At 44.2% G+C, this 21,483-nt stretch overlaps 1 protein-coding gene across 12 annotated transcripts in view; it reads left to right on the top strand.

The window, feature by feature from the left end:
- The first annotated feature begins 8,636 nt into the window (after positions 1-8,636).
- Positions 8,637-21,483, top strand: part of TNIK (TRAF2 and NCK interacting kinase) — a 559,589-nt gene continuing 546,742 nt past the window's right edge. For 4 of the 12 annotated variants that reach the window (XM_029617206.1, XM_029617211.1, XM_029617208.1 and 1 more), the window contains exon 1: positions 8,637-8,847. In XM_029617206.1, the coding sequence (XP_029473066.1) occupies positions 8,791-8,847 (57 nt within the window). In that variant the 5' untranslated portion in view covers positions 8,637-8,790. The remainder of the gene's footprint in view (positions 8,848-21,483) is intronic. The other 8 variants (XM_029617209.1, XM_029617210.1, XM_029617214.1 and 5 more) reach the window with 6 other exon arrangements.

The following is a 21,483-nucleotide window of genomic DNA, read 5'->3' on the forward strand; positions in this document are numbered from 1 at the left end:
AAAAGGGGGGGGGAGGGGTGGAAGGAATTTGGATTTTTTTAGCTGCCAAATAAATTTCTCACACAAATGTTCCCAGTGGCCGTAATGCTCCTGAGAAGAACCCCCACACTATTATGAATCTGAAAATGTTAGATATTTCCATTCAGGCCGATAATGTAAAATGCGTTCAGCTGAGCGCACTGTTTTACCTGCAGTTGGGCGCGCGTTGAAAAACGTGCATCCTCTACCCGTTATTCAGTAATGGGTTTAGCGCGTAGAAAACACGCATCCAACCCCCCTCCCACCCTTGAAACTAATAGTGCTCATCAAGTGCAAATGCATGGTGATGACGCTATTAGCTAGTCACCCGGGATACTGAAAAAAAAAGTGTGTGGCCAATCCGCACATTTTATGCTCAGAAATTAACGCCTGCCCTTCTGAGCGGCCCAAAAAAAGTGTACAGAAAATATTGCTTTTCTGTACATCCTCCGACTTAATATCCTAGCAATATCAAGTCAGAGGAACCAAAAGTGTTAAAAATATTTTAAAAAAAAATTTTTTTTAAATGTGCCTGACGGTCAGGTTAGAAAAATGGATGCTCAATTTTCCCGGCGTCCATTTTCCTAACCCATGGCTGTCAGCAGGTTCGGAAAACCGACGCTCGTTAAATTGAGCGTCGGTTTTCTGAACCCGCTGAACACAGCCACCTCTCCTGGACCAAGGAGGCGCTAGGGGAACGTAATCGCCCCTAGCGCCTCCTTTTAGCGCGACCCCTCATTTAAATACAGGATCGCGCGCCCAGGAGAGGTGGCTGGGCGCGCGTTGGGAGAGCAGGCGCTCAGCACTGAGCGCCCGTTTGCTCGCGGACCTTACAGAATCGGCCTGAATGTGTCTTTTCATACTAAGATTTTTATTACATTTTGGAAAACTATAGTTTCAGATTTAGTTTTGGGCTTTTGGCAGTTACAGGTGCATGAGAAATGTATTTTTTCGCTTTCCAGATAACTTGTTAGCTGCTCGTCGATAGATGATGAAAGAGCCTGTCAAACCACCACATTATTATTATGTTTTTCAATTATTTTATCTTCATGCAATTTTACAAAATTATACAAGATAAGAATCTTGATAGGCATCACTATGTCACAACAGGAAAACATTAACTTCTGAAAATGTTTTTCATTTCCTTCTGTAATGTTAGTCCTCAATTGGAGGGGACGGAAGTGCACAACCTAAAGGAAAATGTAATTTAACACAATCATAAGAAATAAAGACTTCCTCAGTAGCAGTACAGAGATCCATATAACTTTAAGAGGAACACGGTGGATTCTGTGGAGCTTACGGCTGTTTTCCCTGCCAAACATTGTGACAGCTGTGGGGGGAGTCAAAAAACACATAGGGGTAGATTTTAAATACTTGCATGAACAAAAGTACGCTGGATCTTATAAGATACGCGCGTAGCCGCGCGTATCTTATAAGATCTGGGGTCGGCGCATGCAAGGGGGTGCACATTTGTGCAAACTGCGAGCGCCGAGCCCAGCGCGCGCTGCCTGTTCCCTCCGAGGCCGCTCCCCACCTTCCCCTCCCTTCCCCTACCTAACCCCCCCCCCCCCGACCTTTGTCGGCAAAGTTACGCCTGCTGAAAGCAAGCGTAACTTTGAGCGCGTCGCCGGCAGCCCCGCTCCGTCCTCCGGTCCCAGGGGCTGGTCCAGAGGCCTCGACCACGCCCCCAGGCCGGTGCCACGCCCCCGGGCCAGCCCCCGAAACGCCGCGTCGTTTCGGGAACGCCCCCGGACACGCCCCCTCCCACCCCTTTTCGAAAGCCCCGGGACCTACGCGCGTCCCGGGGCTTTACGCGCGCCGGCGGCCTATGCAAAATAGGCGCGCCGGCGCGCGAGGGCCCTGCGCGCGTAAATCGGGAAGGATTTACGCGCGCAGGGCTTTTAAAATCCGCCCCATAGGAATTTCCTTCGTGTTTTACCAAACACTTGCAAGGGAACTTTAGGAAAAATGCCCCCCCAAGCTGTAATACCTGTGGTCTCATGAGGAGAAAAGCCTTTCTCCTCCTTTTGTGTTTCCTGTGCAACGTCTGGGAAAAACCTTACGTTGCATCCTAGAAACTGGTCCTTTCTGTGTCCAATACAGGAGTTTTAAGAGCCAAGCTCTGTCTGACTCAAGAGTTACATTTACAGTTAGTGTTGCTGGTGTCGCAAGCTGTGTCAGAAGTCTCTAGAAAAGTTGAAATATTTGGAGGTTGTTCACTAACAGGAACCAAAGTTGTTAATCCTCCATTTTGTTCCACCGTTCTTTTTAATTTTGGGAGGTAAAAAATCTTTATCGGTGGCATTTCAGTTTCCCCTACATGCAGTACTTCCCGAAGATATCTTTTAAAGGCATCTCGAGGAGAAAGTAATGAAATCGGAGGAAAATGAATAAACCTTAAGTTTTCTATTTCTTATTGCATTTTCCAAATGCTCCAGCTTCACTGAAATGCTCCTCCTTTCTTTTATAGTGGCATTCTGAATTTGTTGTATATTCCTGATTTGGTCTCTGATAGTTGCAATCTGTTGCTCCAAATCAGCATTTGAATTAGCCATTACCCTGACTTTATCCTCCAGAACTTTTACAGAGTCATTTACAGGTTTCATTTGTGACAATGTAGACACTTTCATATCCACTATTGTCTCCCATATTGTTTCTAGGGTAAAAGACAGCTGGGTCTTACCACAACTGGCAAAGTTCTTTCGGGAATACTTCCAACTGCTCCTCCAGTAATGCATCTCCTTCTTCCCCGTTCTGCCCCGATGGCAATCCTGGGCTTGAGGACGCCGTCGCTCCTGGGTCGTACCCTGCTGAGGTCCGACGCGAAGCTCCTTGGTCTGGCGGCAGATCTCTCGACTCTAGAGAGCTCCATATCGGGGCCGGATTCCCGGGCGGTGTTCCTTCAACAGGACTTAGTGGCGATTCTGAGCCAGGGACCCCCTCCTCCCCTCTCTCCAGCGGCTGGGGTCCTGCACAAGTTTCTCTGTGCGCTGCGTGTGCATCCATGGGACCGGCGACAGAAGCCTTCGGAGGTGCTGCAGGGTAAGGCTCTCCTCTCGGCTTTCGTCCCATTTTAGAGGCAATTCGCAGCAAGAAAATTAGTTTTAAAGCTCTGGAGCTCAACGCAGCGTTCAGCTACTGAGCGGCCATCTTGGTTCCGCCCCCCTCCAAACCACCACATTATTAAAAGTGATGCTGCAACATAATGGTGAACTGCAGATTTACATCACACTAAGATATTACAATTTTTAGAAAGCAGGTTAAGATCTTCTATTTTAATGCTGCTTTTAACTAGTTATATTTTTTACTGATTTACAATTTGCATAACATTCATGCTGTATGTGTAATGCTTTTGTGTTACATAAGGTATTTTGTATGTTTTATTTTGTTTTGTACTCCACCATTCTGGAGGTTGTGGAACATATGAAAAGCTAAATAAAAATAAATAGATAAATGAACCTTTGCAAAAAATCCCCCAGGTTTTATAGATGAGTGAAAACTTTCACCAGAGGCTTTAATGGCAAAAGGTGTTGGCGTTAATAGTCTAAAGGGTTTACATGAAAGGTAAAAATTCACGTATTCTTATAAAATCGACAGAAATTTCTCCAGAAATTTTCATGAAAATGTTAGTCAATATCACTCGGTCACTGATAACAGAATAACAGCAAAAAGTACCGAGACTTTCATTATTAGCAAGGGTGAAAACCTGAATTTCCTGCACTTGGGACACAATATTTTGAGCATCTCTAGGCAGCATATTAGGAGATGAAATGTCATGTATTTATTTAAAATCATTTGTTAATCGTCTGATATTATCTCTGTACAATATATCCTCAAATCAATCATATCATTATTACAGAACTGCAGACAAAACAAGGATAGATCGGTATCAGAGAGAATTTTTATTGATCATATAATGGAATGCAATGCCCGACTCGGGCCGAGTTTCGCCCATCAACATGGGCTGCTTCAGGGGCTGTGTCAATAATAAAATTAATAAATTAATAAAATAAACAGTAATAAATATTAATAAATATATTAAAAATCATATATAAGAAACACATAAATAAAAACACATAAAAAATACATACATAAAAAAGTACACACATATGCTCAATACATACAGCATAAAAAACATATGTATGACCAGACTCATATACATTCACACATAGTTTACATATAATAATAAATATAAATTAAAAATTAAAAGTACTTATATTGTTCAAAACTGCCAATGAAACTGATGGCATAGTCAATAGATCTCTCTCTGGAAATTAAGGCACAGCTTCAATTCTGTTCTATTGAGATGATAAATGCTGTTGAATAGTGCATAAATATAATTCAAAAAAGTAATTTATACAGTACAAATATCCTATTTTATACAGGCCCGGTGATGCACGTAAAGCCCCAGGACGCGTCTAGGTCCCGGGGCTTTGGGAAAGGGGCGGTCCAGGGGCAGGGAGGGGTCAGAGGCTCCCGGCACAGTGGCCATTTACCGCTGTGCCGGGGATCGCGTGCCAGCAACTTACTTCAACCCCAGGGCTGAAGTAAATTTTGTAATAAAAGGAAAACCACGGAAAAGGTAGGGGGGAAAGGGCGGGGGAGTTAGGGGAAGGGAAGGTGGGGTGGGGGAGAACGGGGAAAGGCAGCGTGGCTCGGTGTGCGCAAGGTGCACAACTGTGCACCCCCTTGCGCGCGCCAACCCCATGTGCGCGTGCCGGGTGGCGCGCGCACGTGGCCACGCACAGACATGGACACACACACGCATGTCTTAAAATTTACCCCCATAGTATCTTACCCGAAATGGCACGATAGGTGTTTACATTATAGAATTTGCACATTCGAAAACCAAAAGGATTGGTGCCAGAGATAATTTGAAACCCTTGCTTATTTATAGTTTCTTATTAATAATAAAGGTGTAGTGATAGAGTGCTTTTATCTAACATCCAAAAACGAATGCGCTAATATTAAATGCGTGATTGCAATTCTAGATTGGATCACATGCGCTCATTAAAAAAAAGCATGACACTATAAGTAGTTATAAACACATTATTTAAGAATAAAGCTCTTTATATTGTTCGCAATGCCGCATTCGCACTGCAATGGTTGAAAATTAAGTACCATTCAAAACACAACATAAAGTGGACGCATTCATTTAACTTAAACAGCCAAGTGCACCGTTCTCGCTGAATATTGCGGGAAGTGCATACCACAGTTCAAAATGAAGTACACGTACATTAATATTAAAAAAACCCACTTTATAGATTCTCTACTCCCGGTCAAATCTTTAAGCAATGTTTACACTGTCATCTAACAGGCCGATACAGTAAAGCGCGGCCGCGGTTACCCTGTTTCTAACCCGCTTTGAAATCACAATTTGGCCGCTTAAGTCTAACCCGAGATTCACTATCTGTTTTTACCAATCCTTACCGCTTCTTGAAATCGACGCGTATCCCTTTCCGCCCGCGGCATGTATATGATATGTAAACGATTGGATTAGCTATTCCCTCCCATACAGTAACGTGCGCCCCGATTATCGCCTTTTTAACCAGCTGTTTTGCCGCGTCTTTAACCTGCAAATTTACCTCCTACCCTGGCCCTGACCCTGGCGTTAGTGTGGTGAACTTAGCCGCCCAGTCCCAAACCAACCCAATCCACAGAAAAAAATGCTTCTCGCACAAGGGGGAAAAATTGTTACAAAAAATAAAGCAAGGCGCAGGGCGAAAATCATTTCTGGATTACGCTCGGGCATCGGGGATTGCCAGCTTGACAAGCGTCAGGCAAGCCCCAGCAGAGAGAGACGAAATTTCACGGGCAAACTTTCCCCCAGCCCCCGCTCACCTGCCCTGGCCGCGGCCACGCAAGCCCCCAGCAGCAGCAGCAGCAGCAGAAGGGCGTCCATGGGTGCCGGTCTCCCGTGCGGGCGTGCTGGCAGCTCCGGAGCAGCCCCAGTCCTCTCTCCCCTCCTCCCGAAGTGCGCACCGCGGCTCCCCTGCCTCCTTGGGGAAGCCGGCGGCGAGAGCGACTTCAGCAGCCCGGGGCGGATCGGGCGCTCCCTATGCAAGGCGGCTCCCAGCAGCCCCCGCCGGCGAAAGTGCAGGAACGCACGCCTGTACGCCCAATTTGGGTGCTCAAGGCAGCAGGCGCATGAACATGAAATGACAGGTACCAGCGCACCCAGGATACTGTGCAGGCGCTGTATAGTGCTCTATACAGTAAAATGGATTGCGCACGCCTACCACTTCATGGACGCGCTTTGGGCGCGGCTTGCATTTGCATCTCATTTAAATACTGTATCGAGCGGTATGTGATCCAAACTGCGTGCGGCAAACGAGGGTGCGCCCGGCATTGCCGCACTCTTTCTTACGCATCCTTACTGTATCGGCCTGTAAGCAGGTAACTCCCACGCTCGTATCACATAGAGGTTGTGCACACTATTGTATACCAGTAATCAAACTTCCATTTAGTATTCCAAATTTATAAAGCAAAAATTAGAAGTATAAAAAGATAGAAGTATTCGCCAACTTTTGCAGTGCACTAATCAACAGCATATATGATCCCAATAGAACAGAATTGAAGCTGTGCCTTAATTTCCAGAGAGAGATCTATTGACTATGATTACGGCTTGACTTGCCATCAGTTTCATAGGCAGTTTGTAACAATATAGGTAATTTTAATTTTTAATTTATATTTATTATTATATGTAAATTATGTGTGAATATATATGTGTCTGGTCATACATATGTTTTTATGCTGTATATATTGAGCATATATGTGTGTACTTTTTTATGTATGTATTTTTTATGTCTTTGTTTCCTATATACGATTTTTAATGTATTTATTACTGTTTATTTTATTAATCTATTCATTTTATTGTTGACACAGCCCCTGAAGCAGCCCAGTCGGGCATTGCATTCCATTATATGATCAATAAAAATTCTCTCTGATACCGATCTATCCTTGTTTCGTCTGCATTCCTGCTATATTGGATCGGCTTCCATGCTGTTTTTTGGGATCATTACAGAATTAACAGGTTTCTGGGCTGGCCTGGTGATTCAGTGCAATGCTTCAGGATATCAAGAGGAAAATATGGGGTTGATTCCCAGGAACAGTGGCAGAAGATACTGCAGAGGTAACATTCACAGGGAATCTCAGCTGTCGTATGACAGACAGAAGCTCGGGATGTGTGTTCCAGCAGGAGCTCTGACCTGTGGCCCCTGGCTGAGGACTGTGGCTGTGATGAGTGGGCTAGATAAGGAAGCTTTAAAAAAATAAAATAAAAAGGGTAACTTGCAAAAAATGATTCAATATAGGTCAATTCCCAAGAAACTGTTTGACCAAAAAGATTGATTTAACAAATCTGTAGATGTTATCTGCTTGCTTTGGAGAAAAACGTGGTGGCTTTAAAAACCAGCCTGAGTAGGATGCAAATATATCTAAAGTGACCTGGTGCTATCCTAACCTGTCATAAACATGTCAGTGGCAACGATAAATTGATAAGATTCTCAACAATCCCTACCCTAACCTGTAGTATTTGTAGTGAACAGGATGCAGCTACAAGCTGCCCTTTGGGCCTTATAAACCTCTGTCTAGTATGCACATCTGGATGACGCCTCCTCTGAGGTTCCTTCCCGTACACGGCGAGGCATAAGGTAGCAGACCAAGTGTCTACCCCAGCGGCAGCTGTTAAACGCCCTGCAGACGCTCTGGACAGCCAGAAACCATTTAAGCAAGATTTGATCGGGGATTTGATCAGGGTCCCTCCCTGTTGCTGAAGCATTTTCCACCTATCCTCCCCCCTTCCCCTCCCTTACCCCTCACTTTCATTCCCTTCCTGCTTCATTTTTCGGCTCCTCAGCCGCCCCCTCTCTTCTCTCCATTCCTCCCCTCCCACTGCCATCCTTCCACCTGCCCGTTTCGGTGCATCCCTCCTCCTCCCCTCGCCCACCCTTTCTCTTCTCCCGGCACCGCTCATTACGGCTCGAACTTATCCGGGCGGGGATGCGGTTCGGGGAGCGAGCGGCCCGGATCCTGCCCTCCCTTACCGCGCACCCACCGCCGATCGCCTTCGTCACCCATTTTTGCACCGGGCATAGCGGCGGCGGGCGGCGCTGGGAGGTGCTCCCGCCCCCGCCAGGACGCCGAGCACGCCCCTCCCCGGCCACGCCCCTCCCAGGATGCAGTGACAGGCGCTCGCGTGCTCCAGCCCCCCTCCCTCCCCGGCCAGGACTCCGAGCTCGCCCCTCCCCGGCCACGCCCCTCCCCGGCCTGGCCCCTCCCAGGATGCAGTGACAGGCGCTCGCGTGCTGCTGCTCCCCCCCCCCCCCCCCGCCAGGACGCCGAGCACGCCCCTCCCCGGCCACGCCCCTCCCAGGATGCAGTGACAGGCGCTCGCGTGCTGCTGCTGCTTCCCCCCCCCCTCCCAGCTCGGGGGAGGTGATCGGGCTCCTTGCAGCAGCAGCAGCAGTAGCCGGGCGAAGGCAGAAAGCATGTCCTGCCTCGATCCACCCACTCGCCATCACCGGTGAGGCTGGCGCTGCCCGCGCACCTTCCCCAGGATCGCACCGGATTCCTGCAGTTTGGGGGGGTTCTCTTTCCCCCCTTTAATTATTTTTTTTTTTGGGGGGGGGGGGTTGTTTTGCAAATTATTTTTGGTCCGGGTCACGGATCGCCCGGGCTCGTGCGCAGGCTGAGAGAGAGAGAGAGAGAGAAGTAAATCGAAAGGGGAATAAAGGGGACGATTTTTGTCATTTTCACCGGAAAGAAGTAAACATGGCGAGCGATTCGCCGGCTCGCAGCCTAGACGAGATAGATCTCTCGGCGCTAAGGGTGAGGACAAAAAAACTCCCTCGTTTTCTCCCTTTTACAAAGATTGAGTTTGCAGTTACATTGTCTGTGTGACACATTTGTGATTAAAAAAAAACCCAAACCAAACAACAGCAGGATCGATGACCGTGGGCTGCTTTATCGTTGGTCAGATGCTCTTTGCAATATGTACAGTTGCATTATATTGCAGTTTAATTATTGCATGGCACAGCTTGGGCATATGAACTTCTAAGGACCTGATTATGATGGGCGTTAAGCTACTCCTTTAAGTGAATACGGTTTTCTTGTTTGAAAGGTGTCTTAATATGTAGACTTAAGTATATTTTAATTTTTTAATTGTTTCAATTTCATTCAATATCCCTCCAGTCAATTCTGTGCTTTGTGCTGGCTGTTACAGTAGTATTGCATTATGAGGCGCCCTTATATGGCTGATCTTTTATTTAGATTCTAACCTTTTTTATCCTTTTTTTTTTTTTAAACCTAGCCTTTGTCACCTTTAAAGGCTAGCAGCCGACCTGTCGCTTTACGGTTGTAAAATGTGCTAATTTTATTCCAGGTTACAATTTTTTTTTTTTTCCTTTGAAGGAAGTCCTTTGGAGAAAAAAAAAAAAAAAAAGCTTTCAGGCAGATTTTGGATTTCACGCCTATGACATTTCTTTGTATAGCTGCAGTCGATTTGCATAATATGTACATTCTTGCGAGCTGACTCAGCCCCTGTAAGAAGAGCGACTAAAGACGACCTCGTTATAGAGTCCATGTTTGATGCTATTGTTATTGTATTGGAAAATTATAAGCCTCTTTTCGGTTTTTTTTCCTTAAAGATCACCCTTGTAAAATAAGGACTGCCTGTACCTTGTTATGTTAATCAGACAAGACTTCCTTTTTTTTTTTTTTGGGTACCAGGTACTCTAGGCAAAGGAAGTATTCATCGTGCTTGCAAAACAGTACCCAATATTTGTGAAACACTGAAGGAGGGAGGGGGAGTGTGGCTGACTGGACTGACGATTGCTATTATCTTCTCAGACACAGTTGGGGCGTTGGTAAATTTAGGTACACACCCTCCTTGGGACACCTTGTTGAACCCATAAAAAGGGGGGGGGGAAAAAAAACCCCTGCAGCATTTTCATGCATTTTTATATTTTCTCTAAATGCTATTTAATATTATAGGCAATACATTTTTTTTCTATCTAGTTTTGGTTTTAAAAATCAGGTGTACCGGGGATTGTTTTTCTTAGGAAAAACCATTCTTTGTTGGAAGAAGATATTAACTTTTTTTCTTTTTTCAGTTTTCCACCTGAACCCGATATTGAACACATAAAGTGTAAAATAGTCCTGGCTGAGCATATTGGAAGATTTCTGAGTGTTTTATATGAGCGGAGTTTTTTTTAAATCTCCTTTTCATCCTTCAAGCCCAGTGAAAAGGTGAACTTGTTGTTCCCTAGAACCCTACAACAGACATGGATTGGGAATACTATTTTCTTTAATTAATTAATTCTAAAGACTGATTGATTGAACTCTGCCTTTTAAAAAAAAAAATGTTTTTGGCTTCTTGATGTACCAGCCAGCATCTCTCTATGGTCTGGACAGGTAATAATGTATGATGCATGGATATTTGTGGAGAACATGTGAAAAGTTGTTTGTTTTTTTTTGGCTGGGTTTTCTGGAGAAAGTCCCTTGAGCTGGCTTGGGAAAACTGAGCTTGCTAAACTCAAGTTAAAGCATTCTGAAATCATTGCGAAAGGAAAGGTCACAAACAGTAGCAACCGGTCCAGGCCTTCCAGTCATTTCACAGTGTTTGAATCCGCAATCAATAGTAAATATGCTATCTAAGCAAAAAAAAAAAAAAATCTTGAGTAATTGCTTTCTATCGGGAAGGCACCTCACTGTTGTAGGCCTGTATACTCTTTTCTAAGAGAGGTATGTGCAGCACTTCCTGCATTTTTGTAGTTGCATGAACAGACAAGTAATCAAGTTATTAGTTCTGTTTCTTATTTATGTCACCTTTTCCCCAAAAAAGACTCATAGCAGGTTACAAATCAGTATAAAAATACAATAAAATAATAACATGACAACATTATTCACATCCTCTCCTAGCTTATACCAAGCTAAAAATACCATCCAATCAAAACAATACAATTAAAAACCATGCAACCTAAAGTACATAAAATAGCAATACTTCAAAAAACCCAGCATATCCAGTATAATGTAGCCAATAATAACCAACATCGTTCCGAAAACCAACCATCATTCTCAAGAAAGGCAGAGATTCCAACCCATTAACACAAAAGCCTATCCCCTACTTACATAACTCACTTCCTCCCTCACCCCCTGATGGAGTTCCCCAAAGGGGGGACTCCTTGTTTTGCCCCTCACTGGTGACCTGCAGACATTCATCCAAAGACAAATGTGATAGCTAAAAAAAAACCAAACTAAAACATTTTCATTACAGGACTGCATACCCAAAGACCTTTCAGTGCAGTTGAGACTCTGCTTTTCTCTGCCTCAAGCTACCCACCTTTGTATGCTAGATTGTCTGTGAGGTTGCTGAAAGCTCCTCTTGATCCCTGCACTGCCTTGACATTACAGCCCCTTCAGTATACGCTGTTGTGGGCAGGATGCCTCCACAGCCTCAGTCTGAATTGGGCAGGTGCAGAAAACTTTCTGGAGAGCAAGCTGGTGAGAGGTGGACTCTGAGAATAACTTTGGATGTACGGTTACATAAGATAGGTCTTCATGTAGCAGAAGCTCCAGTGTTTCAGAAGGTGGCGATTGTTACTATTGTTATTAATTATTATTTTTAATTCTTGCAAGGTCAGTGTTTTGTTTGGATGGCGATGAGGTATCGCTTTGATGTCTTCATTTGGTCTGTTTAGAAAGAGAATGAAGAGCAGGAGAAGAGCAGACATCTACATTGGTCCGTCAAGTTTCTAGGTTAGAAGGGCAGGGCTTCTGTGGCTTTTGGGTTATTGGCTCTCGACATGAAGAGCTGCAGTGTTCTGTTGATACAGCTAAAAAAAAGCAACTGTCATTGTAGCTCACCATGCTTCAGTGATCTGGTGTCTGATCCTGCATTTAAATTCTTAGTCCTTTTCATGCTTAGGTGTATAAAGAGAGTGTGTTGGATACATGCAGTTAATGAGGCAGCACTACAGAGAAGAGGGGCTTTTAAAACCTCATTTTCAAATGTTCAAATTAGCATTATAATATTATATAGTGGGATCAGTGTGCACACTGTTGTACCATGTTGTTGATAGGATTAGAATGACTCTGTCCCAAAATTTCAAGACCTGCACCGGAGCACATGGGGAGTACATGGCTTATTGAAGGTCATACAGTGAGGGGAAGTGAACTGATATGACAGCTCTCACCTCCATTTGCTGTGCTGCTTATTTTACATCTTGCCCATAATTTTGTTTTTTTTTTTTGTCTGTCTCCAAAATTTGCCGCTCAGAAGACTGTCACAGTTGTCTTGGGTCCCTGGGTATGGTTTTGCTTCACTCATTTTTTTTCCCATCAAAACAAGGAACGGGTCTACTCTTTGGGATTTGCTAGGTAGTGGTGACCCGGCTTGACCACGGTCTGAGATAGGATGCTGAGCCCAATGGACCTTTGCTCTGACTCTGAGTGGCACATCTTATGCTCTAAACTATTATGGTGTGAGGATTCATCCAGGGCCGGATTCACTAAGCTTCCTCCCCCCCCCCCCCCCACCCCCCAAAATAGAATGAGAAAGAAGCCTTTAGTGAATCAGGTTCTTAATGAGCACAGAGAAAGACATTTGATGAATAAATAAACTCTGTCCTTTAACCTGACCTGCTCCCCAAATACACAGCCATGGTGGGTCTAAGGAGGAAGACTTGCCAGTTGTGTTGTCTTTGGTGGGAGCTGCACAATGCTGATGTCTGCTTTTTTAAGGCAAAATTTTGAGACTTGAAAAAGCAGTGTTTCCATCCTGTGACTGTACATCCAGCAGCTCGGGATCTGAGTCTTGCTTGCTGCTCTGCAGAAGGCCACCTCAGTGCTTTAGATTCACGTTGGTGAAGGGAAGAGGCAGGAAAAAATGGACAAAAAAATACTCAAGATGTGCATGCTTACATAGAAACATAGAAATGACGGCAGAAGAAGACCAAATGGCCCATCCAGTCTGCCCAGCAAGCTTCACACACTTTTTCTCTCATACTTATCTGTTTCTCTTAGCTCTTGGTTCTATTTCCTTTCCACCCCCACCATTAATGTAGAAAGCAGTGATGGAGCTGCATCCAAGTGAATATCTAGCTGATAAGTTAGGGGTAGTAGGGGTAGTAACCGCCGCAATAAGCAAGCTACACCCATGCTTATTTGTTTTACTCAGACTATGTTATACAGCCCTTATTGGTTGTTTATCTTCTCCCCTGCCGTTGAAGCAGGGAGCTATGCTGGATATGCTTGAAGTATCAGTTTATTCTTCTCCCATGCTGTTGAAACAGAGAGCCATGCTGGATATGCATCGAAAGTGAAGTATCAGGCACATTTGGTTTGGGGTAGTAACCGCCGTAACAAGCCAGCTACTCCCCGCTTTGTGACTGTGAACCCTTTTTTCTTCTCCCCTGCCGTTGAAGCAGGGAGCTATGCTGGATATGCGTGAAGTATCAGTTTTTTCTTCTCCCCTGCCGTTGAAGCAGAGAACTATGCTGTATATGCATAGAAATAGAAGTAACAGGCTTATTTGGTTTGGGGTAGTAACCGCCGTAACAAGCCAGCTACTCCCCCCTTTGTGAGTGCAGATCCTTTATTCCACATTTCCTCTTGCTGTTGAAGCTAGAACGATGTTGGAGTCACAGTAAGCATGTGTACGTTTATTGAATAAGGGTATTGTCTCCAGGCAGTAGCCATCATTCTGGTGAGTCACCCATTCTTCATTGGCGGCCTCTTGACTTTATGGATCCACAGTGTTTATCCCACGCCCCTTTGAAGTCCTTCACAGTTCTGGTCTTCACCACATCCTCCGGAAGGGCATTCCAGGCATCCACCACCCTCTCCGTGAAGAAATACTTCCTAACATTGGTTCTGAATCTTCCTCCCTGGAGCTTCAAATCGTGACCCCTGGTTCTGCTGATTTTTTTCCTACGGAAAAGGTTTGTCGTTGTCTTTGGATCATTAAAACCTTTCAAGTATCTGAAAGTCTGTATCATATCGCCTCTGCTCCTCCTTTCCTCCAGGGTGTACATATTTAGATTCTTCAATCTCTCCTCGTACGTCATCCGATGAAGATCCTCCACCTTCCTGGTCGCCCTTCTCTGTACCGCTTCCATCTTGTCTTTGTCTTTTTGAAGATACGGTCTCCAGAACTGAACACAGTACTCCAGGTGAGGCCTCACCAAGGACCTGTACAAGGGAATAATCACTTCCCTTTTCTTACTCGATATTCCTCTCTCTATGCAGCCCAGCATTCTTCTGGCTTTTGCTATAGCCTTGTCGCATTGTTTCGCAGACTTCATATCATTAGACACTATCACCCCAAGGTCCCTCTCCTGCTCCGTGCACATCAGCCTTTCCCCCCCCCATCGAATACAGTTCATTCGGGTTTCCACTCCCCATATGCATGACTTTGCACTTCTTGGCATTGAATCTCAGCTGCCATATCTTCGACCACTCTTCCAGTTTCCTTAGATCCCGTCTCATTCTCTCCACTCCTTCCGGCGTGTCCACTCTGTTGCAGATCTTAGTGTCATCCGTGAAAAGACAAACCTTGCCTTCTATCCCGTCCGCAATGTCGCTCACAAAGATATTGAACAGGACCGGTCCCAACACCGATCCTTGCGGTACACCACTTAAAACCGCTCTCTCTTCAGAGAAGGTTCCATTTACCATCACACATTGTCTTCTGTCCGTCAACCAATTTGCAATCCAGGTCACCACCTCGGCACTCACTCCCAAGCTTCTCGTTTTATTCACCAGTCTCCTGTGCGGAACTGTGTCAAAAGCTTTGCTGAAATCCAAGTATATGATATCGAGCGCTCTTCCTCGATCCAATTCCTTGGTTACCCAGTCAAAAAAGTCAATCAGATTTGTCTGACAGGATCTTCCCCTGGTGAATCCATGTTGCCTCTGGTCCATCAATTCTCCGGACTGTAGATAGTTCACTATTCTCTCTTTCAGCAGTGACTCCATTACTTTTCCCACCACCGAAGTGAGGCTGACCGGTCTGTAGTTGCCAGCCTCCTCCCTGTTCCCACTCTTGTGAAGCGGGACCACCACCGCTCTTCTCCAATCACTCGGCACCACTCCCGTTTCTAGGGATCTATTGAACAGGTCACACAGCGGAGCTGCCAGAACATCTCTGAGCTCCCTCAATATCCTTGGATGAATCCCATCAGGCCCCATGGCTTTGTCCACTTTCAGGTTCTTTAGCTCTTCCCACACATTTTCTACTGTAAAAGGATTTTCATCTATTCCACTTCCCACCAGTTTTTTGTTGTGTAGAGATGGTCCTTCTCCAGGGTCTTCTTTAGTGAACACAGAGCTGAAGTATTCGTTTAATATTTCTGCCATTTCTTCGTCTCCCTCCACACATTGATCATTACCACCTTTCAATTTCACTATACCACTTTGGATCTTTCTCTTTTCGCTGATGTATCTGAAAAATGTTTTGTCTCCATTTTTTATCTCCTTGGCAATCCTCTCTTCCGCTTGACTTTTTGCCAACTTGATTAATTTCTTTGTCTCCCTCAGTTGAATCAGATATTCTTCTTTGTGTTCCTCCCTTTGGGATCTTTTATATATCTTGAATGCTGCTAGCGTATATATTTTTCCTTTTAATTGTGGTGCAGATTTATTACTCTGAAATGAGCATATAAAAGAGCGGTGGAATGGTGTAATCGCCATAGTGATGCAGGTGCAGAAGTCACATATTTAGTTTTAAGTCCACCCCCCTCATAAGATCATGCTCAAAGTGGATTACAACAAGGGCATGTCCATAAAATAAACAACAAATACACCTAGAGAATACCACTTAAATAAATGCAATGTGCAACAACAAAGGCAAAACAGCAAGAAAATAAAAATGCAACTGTATAAGTGAATTAGAACCTGCCCTAAAACACACACTCAGAACGAAAGCTGGCATTTCACTTGGGCATGCTTTGGAGTTGGTTTCATCTCTAGAAACTGATGATGGAATACCAAGAGTAGAGCTAAATGGTCAGTTTTCCTGGGGGAGAAGTAGTGAATAGTGGCGTGCTCAGGGATCCGTCCTTGGACTGGTCTTGTTTATTAATGATCTAGAAAAGGGAGTGACCCGAGAGGTGGCAAAAAATATTCAGGCAGACTATGAAAAAGAACTGTAAGAAGGGCCTTCTGAGACTGGGGAACTTGGGCATCTAAATGGCAGATAAAATTTAACATAAAGAAGTGCAAAGTGATATATGTGGGGAAAAATAATCCCTAACTTTACACAAGTAAATGATCTTGGAATCATTGTGGACAGTACGTTGAAATTGTCAGGTCAGTATTCACTGCTGGTAAAAAAAAAAAAAGAAACAATGCTGTGAATTAATTAGAAAGAAATGGAGAATGCCTCTGTATAGATCTATGGTGTGACCACACTGAGTATTGTATGCAGTTCGGGTTACCCCCATCTCAAAAAGACATAGCAGAATTAGAAAAGGTAGAGAGAAGGGCAGCAAAAGTGGCAAAGGGGATGGAACAGCACCCTTATGAAGAAAGGCTAAACAGGTTAGGAGTGACTACCTTTGAGAAGAGTCAATTGAGAGGGGTTGATAGAGGGAGGTGGAACAGGCAAATAAGGGATGGTTATTTACCCTTGCAAATACTAACGGGCGGATTTTAAAAGCCTTGCTCGCTGGCGCGCCTATTTTCCATAGGCCGCCGGCGCGCGCAGAGCCCCGGGACGTGCGTAGGTCCCGGGGTTTTTGGAAGGGGGCGGGACCCGATGACGCATTTCGGGGGCGGGACCGGGGGTGTGGTGCTGGCCTTTGGACCAGCCCCCGGGTCGGAGGACGGTGCGCCAGCAGTCCGCTGGCGCGCGTAGATTTACGTCTGCTTCTCGCAGGCGTAAATCTACGGACAAAGGTAAGGGGGGGGGGGTTTTAGATAGGGCCGGGGGGGTGGGTTAGGGAGGGGAAGGTGAGGGGAGGGCGAAAGAGCGTTCCCTCCGAGACCGCTCCGATTTCGGAGTGGCCTCGGAGGGAACGGAGGCAGGCTGCGCGGCTCGGCGCGCGCCGGCTGCCCAAAATCGGCAGCCTTGCGCACGCCGATCCAGGATTTTAGAGGATACGTGCGGCTATGCGCGTGTCTTATAAAATCCAGCATACTTTTGTTTGCGCCTGCTGCGCAAACAAAAGTACGCGATCGCGCTGTTTTTAAAAATCTACCCCTCAGATTAGGGAACAATCTTTGAACAGGTAGCAAATTTAAAACTGTTTGAAATCTGCTACCTGTGAATTCAGCGTCTTTTCACGGAATTCACAAACTGTGGAATTTGTTGCCGAAGGATGTGGTCAAAGCAACTAGCATAACTGGGTTTACAAAGAGGATGGACAAATTCCCGGAGGAAAAGTCCATAAACTCTTATTAACCAGGTAACTCTGGGAAACCCACCACTCATCCCTGGAAGTCAGCAACCAGAAATTGGCTCTACTTGTTGGGATTGGCCACCATTGGAGATAGGATGCTGTGCTTGATGGACCTCTGACCCAACCTGGAACTTCTTGTGTTCCTATGCTCTTATACTCTGACTGTGCCAGGATGGTTGGTGCATCATGGGAGGACTGGGGCTGGGGCTGAGTTACGTTTAGGAAATGCTGAACATCCACTATAGAATGTCATTTGCTAGGCCGTTCTTCATATTTTCAGACTGAGGCCAGCAAATTCAGTGCAGTGAGTATCTGACATTCTCTTTGTTTCATTGCCAAAAATCGAGCGCTGAGTCAGACCTTTCCTGGAGAATGCTACATTTGTTTTGTCATTCCTGTTGCAGTGGCTAGACTATTGAATGAATGAGGCCATGTCTATCTTGTATTACAGTAATGCTTTGATCCAAAACAGCAACTAGATGCTCATTGATTTGGGAGTACTACATAAGAAAAAAAAAGTAGCAACAATTGTATTACTGCAAAGTAGAGTTTAAAAATCCAGTGTGCCCGAGGTTTCTGGAAACATATTGGGTTGTTAGGATGCATGCCTGGCAGTGTGTTACAAACTTTTAACTGTGAAATGACGCTTTTGTTTTGAATTGAAATATGGTGTAACCATCCTTTTTTTTTTTTTTTTTTTTTTGTATATTTTCTTGAGAAAGTCCTTGTCTTTCCAAGTATATGAGCTTATGTATGCTGAACATGCCCTCAGTAATAGTAGTTTGTCATGTTGTTAATTGCACGGAAAACTTTGTGCACATATATTGTGCACATGGTAACAGACCCAAAAAGGAGGGAGGAGGGGGGCTGAACTAACACAAGCTTGAAACTTGTCAACAGTAGCGCAACTCAAGACTTCTGAAATGAATGCCCTTTCTTCCAGCTATTGGACACCAGCAGTTGTAGATTTCCTTCCAAAAACGTCCAGTTGCAGACTTCCAAAAGACTTCCACATCCACATCATTGTAACAGGTTTAGGGTTGACTATAAATGCAGGTGCAAGAACCTCTGTATAAAGACAAAATTCTTCTAAAGTGTCATTACTCCATCCAAGAATTATAGCAAAAGTATCTTTGATTTGATAAGGTTCAAGAGATCTTTGAGAGGTCAAACATTCTGAATGCTTTCTCTATCCACTCCAACTTAGCTGTCTTATTTCCCCCCCAGTCCTGTTCACTTTGGACAGGAAGAACAGGGGTGGGGCGGGGGGGAACAACAGAAGGACAAGGTGCCCTCAGGTTGTTTGCAGGGGATGGCCTGGAGCAGAGAGAGAGAGAACTGAGACTGAAGGCAGGAAGGCACCCTGTAGATTTGCTAAAAAGATTGAATTAAGAGTGGGAGAGCTTTCAGGAATGTTGATTCTACAGTAGAATGTCAAATGTATAGCAACAAACTTACTCTGCTGTTTTTCCTGTGACCACACAATCGCGGGGCTCTGGAGCACTGCCTGTATGGACACTTTGGTGCTGAGGATCTGAGTGCCATTTTGAGGGGCTACTGCTGCAAAGTTCAACCAATATAAAGTTTGCACATTTATTTTTGCAGCCCCTATCCAGCTGCACAATGGTGGTGGTCACTAGCAGAAGCCAGACTAGTTCATCAGACAGAACAAAAACCAAGAAGCAGGAGAATGTTGAATTAGCCCCTAACTGTTCTTCAAATAACATTGGTATTAATGCTAAGTATAGGAAACATTTTTTTAATGGTAAAATTAAAAGTAACAGTTTAGTACATTATTCAGCTGATAGCTAAGTCATCTATAACAAGTATGGATTCTTGTTAGGCTGAGGTATCCCTTTATTTATGCTAAGTGGCCTCTGAAGGTTCTTTAGAACCCTTATAGCACGATTCACAAGCAAGATCCTTGTGTCACATCGCACTTATCAACTTTCTAGCTGTGAATTAGCACAAGAAAGATCCCCGCTACACAGATTCAGGACAGGCAAAGGCGAGTGCACACAAGGCTAGCCTTCAGTGCAAAGACTTCAGAGCCAACTCATTATACACGTGGGAAGAGACAAAAACTATGTTGCATATTTTAAAGTATTTATATTTCCGCATGTTTTAAAGTTGTATGTCTCTGTTGCAAACTAAGGGGGTCAATTTATCAAAATGCTATAAGGCATTTTTACATGCGTTAAGGGCTTAACGCATTCGAAAATCACCGTTAACGGATGTGATAAGCCCTTAACGCATACGATTGCACCATAATTTTTGGTGTGATGCAAATCTGAAAAAGATGTTACCCAGGTAGAGAGTCCATCAAGCTAGGTTGAGAAAACATTACACAAATCTCATCTTTGGGTGAGTTTCCTCACTCCGAAGGTCATCAGATCTTCACTTTGAATGTCAAAGTGGCCCCTAACCCCTACACTAATACCTAAACCTCACCTCGAGTTACTAGGTGGGCCTCCCATAGAGATATAAATGCCTATCTAGGGTGAGGGCATTATGGCTAGGTTCTCTCTCTTTCTCAGTAAACATGGTCGTCGTCCCCAGTGATTGTACATAGGAAATACCACATTCTGGCAGTTATCACAATTTGCAGCAACTTAGCTCTTTGCATAGGGATTAGCACAAATTGTGATAAACTGCCTATTAGCATAAATCACACCCCTTTTTCTATCACATGCGGTATTTAGTGCATTTTGATAAATCCAGGCCTAAGGGCCTGATTCATGAAGTCATTTTCCCATAGATATAAAATGAGAGAAATGCCTTAGTGAATCAGGCCCTAAGAGGGTAATTAAGAGCTCTGAACTCACTAAACAAGGAGGCTATTGCTTGGCTTTGCAGATTTGCAGTAAGAGCCTCATATCCTATACAACATCTCTCTCTTGGATTGTCCGTATGTTGGTCCAATCAAAGATGTTACAACTTTAATAGAACCCAGTTCTCTACAGGACTAATTTGGGTGATAGAACTCTGCTCTATGTAAAGGCATGAAAATCCATCATAACACTTATACTAAATGATGCATAGGAGTGTCCAAATGAATCTGAAGGCTATGCGTGGTCAAGTTGTGACGTCCTGCAGCCTTTAATGCATATTTCTCCACATCTTCGTTAGGGGTTGCGATTTGTTATTGTCATTAGGAAGTATTAATATCTCACCCTGAATTGCGGCTAAGTTTGGGAAACAAATCTTTGAAATAAATAAATACAAACTACATTTGTGAGCTGCTTAGATTTGTGAAATTGAGATGGTTTATCCTACACAAATTGCGTTCCTATTGAGGCAATCTATTTCCCAATGAGATTTTGGCTAATCCCTTGATAGCTGACACCATAAACTTTACATGTTTTGAAAACTATTGTGTATAAAGAGACATGTGCAAACGGCTAAGTATTGCACTGCTGACAGCTGGTACGAGTGGGGGCACGTTTTAGAAATTCACTGCTGACAGATCTATGACTTTTTATTCTGAGTTGAGTGCGGCCACTAATACTGCATAGTCGGTGAATATGTTCTCAAGAGTTTAGTGCCTGAGAAGTAAACCTTGTTGGTCTTTTTTTGTGTGTACTTCTCAGTAAATTTTCTGCAGCAAATTTTATCAGTCACATATTCCAAAGAGTCAAAGCTCAATGTATGCCATTCTATTCTTTTTAGAAGCCAGACATATTAATATTCCAAATTTTAAAGGAAGAAAAATTATGGATTGCTCAGAATAGAGATTTTTATTTTCTGTTTCCAGCAAACATTGTTGACTTTCTGATGGCATTGTTTTGCTTTGAAACATGGTATTGCTGGTATTGTGGAACCATTACGCCAACTGGTGACTCAATGTGCCATAATGGGTCATTAGCTGACTGTTCCATGATGGCACTAGAGCCCAGTCTGGCTTATCTGAATATGGTTGCATAGCACTTATTCTCTGTATGTAATTACACTTTTTAAGATGTTAAACTAACGGAAGAAACAATAAATCTCCATTAAAATCAAGCAAATGAATTTGGTGTTAAGGTTTTATATCCATTTTTCTGGGATTTTGCAAGAGCAGATAACC

Source organism: Rhinatrema bivittatum, chromosome 9 (genome assembly GCF_901001135.1).
Source record: "Rhinatrema bivittatum chromosome 9, aRhiBiv1.1, whole genome shotgun sequence".
Classification (NCBI taxonomy): Eukaryota; Metazoa; Chordata; class Amphibia; order Gymnophiona; family Rhinatrematidae; genus Rhinatrema; species Rhinatrema bivittatum.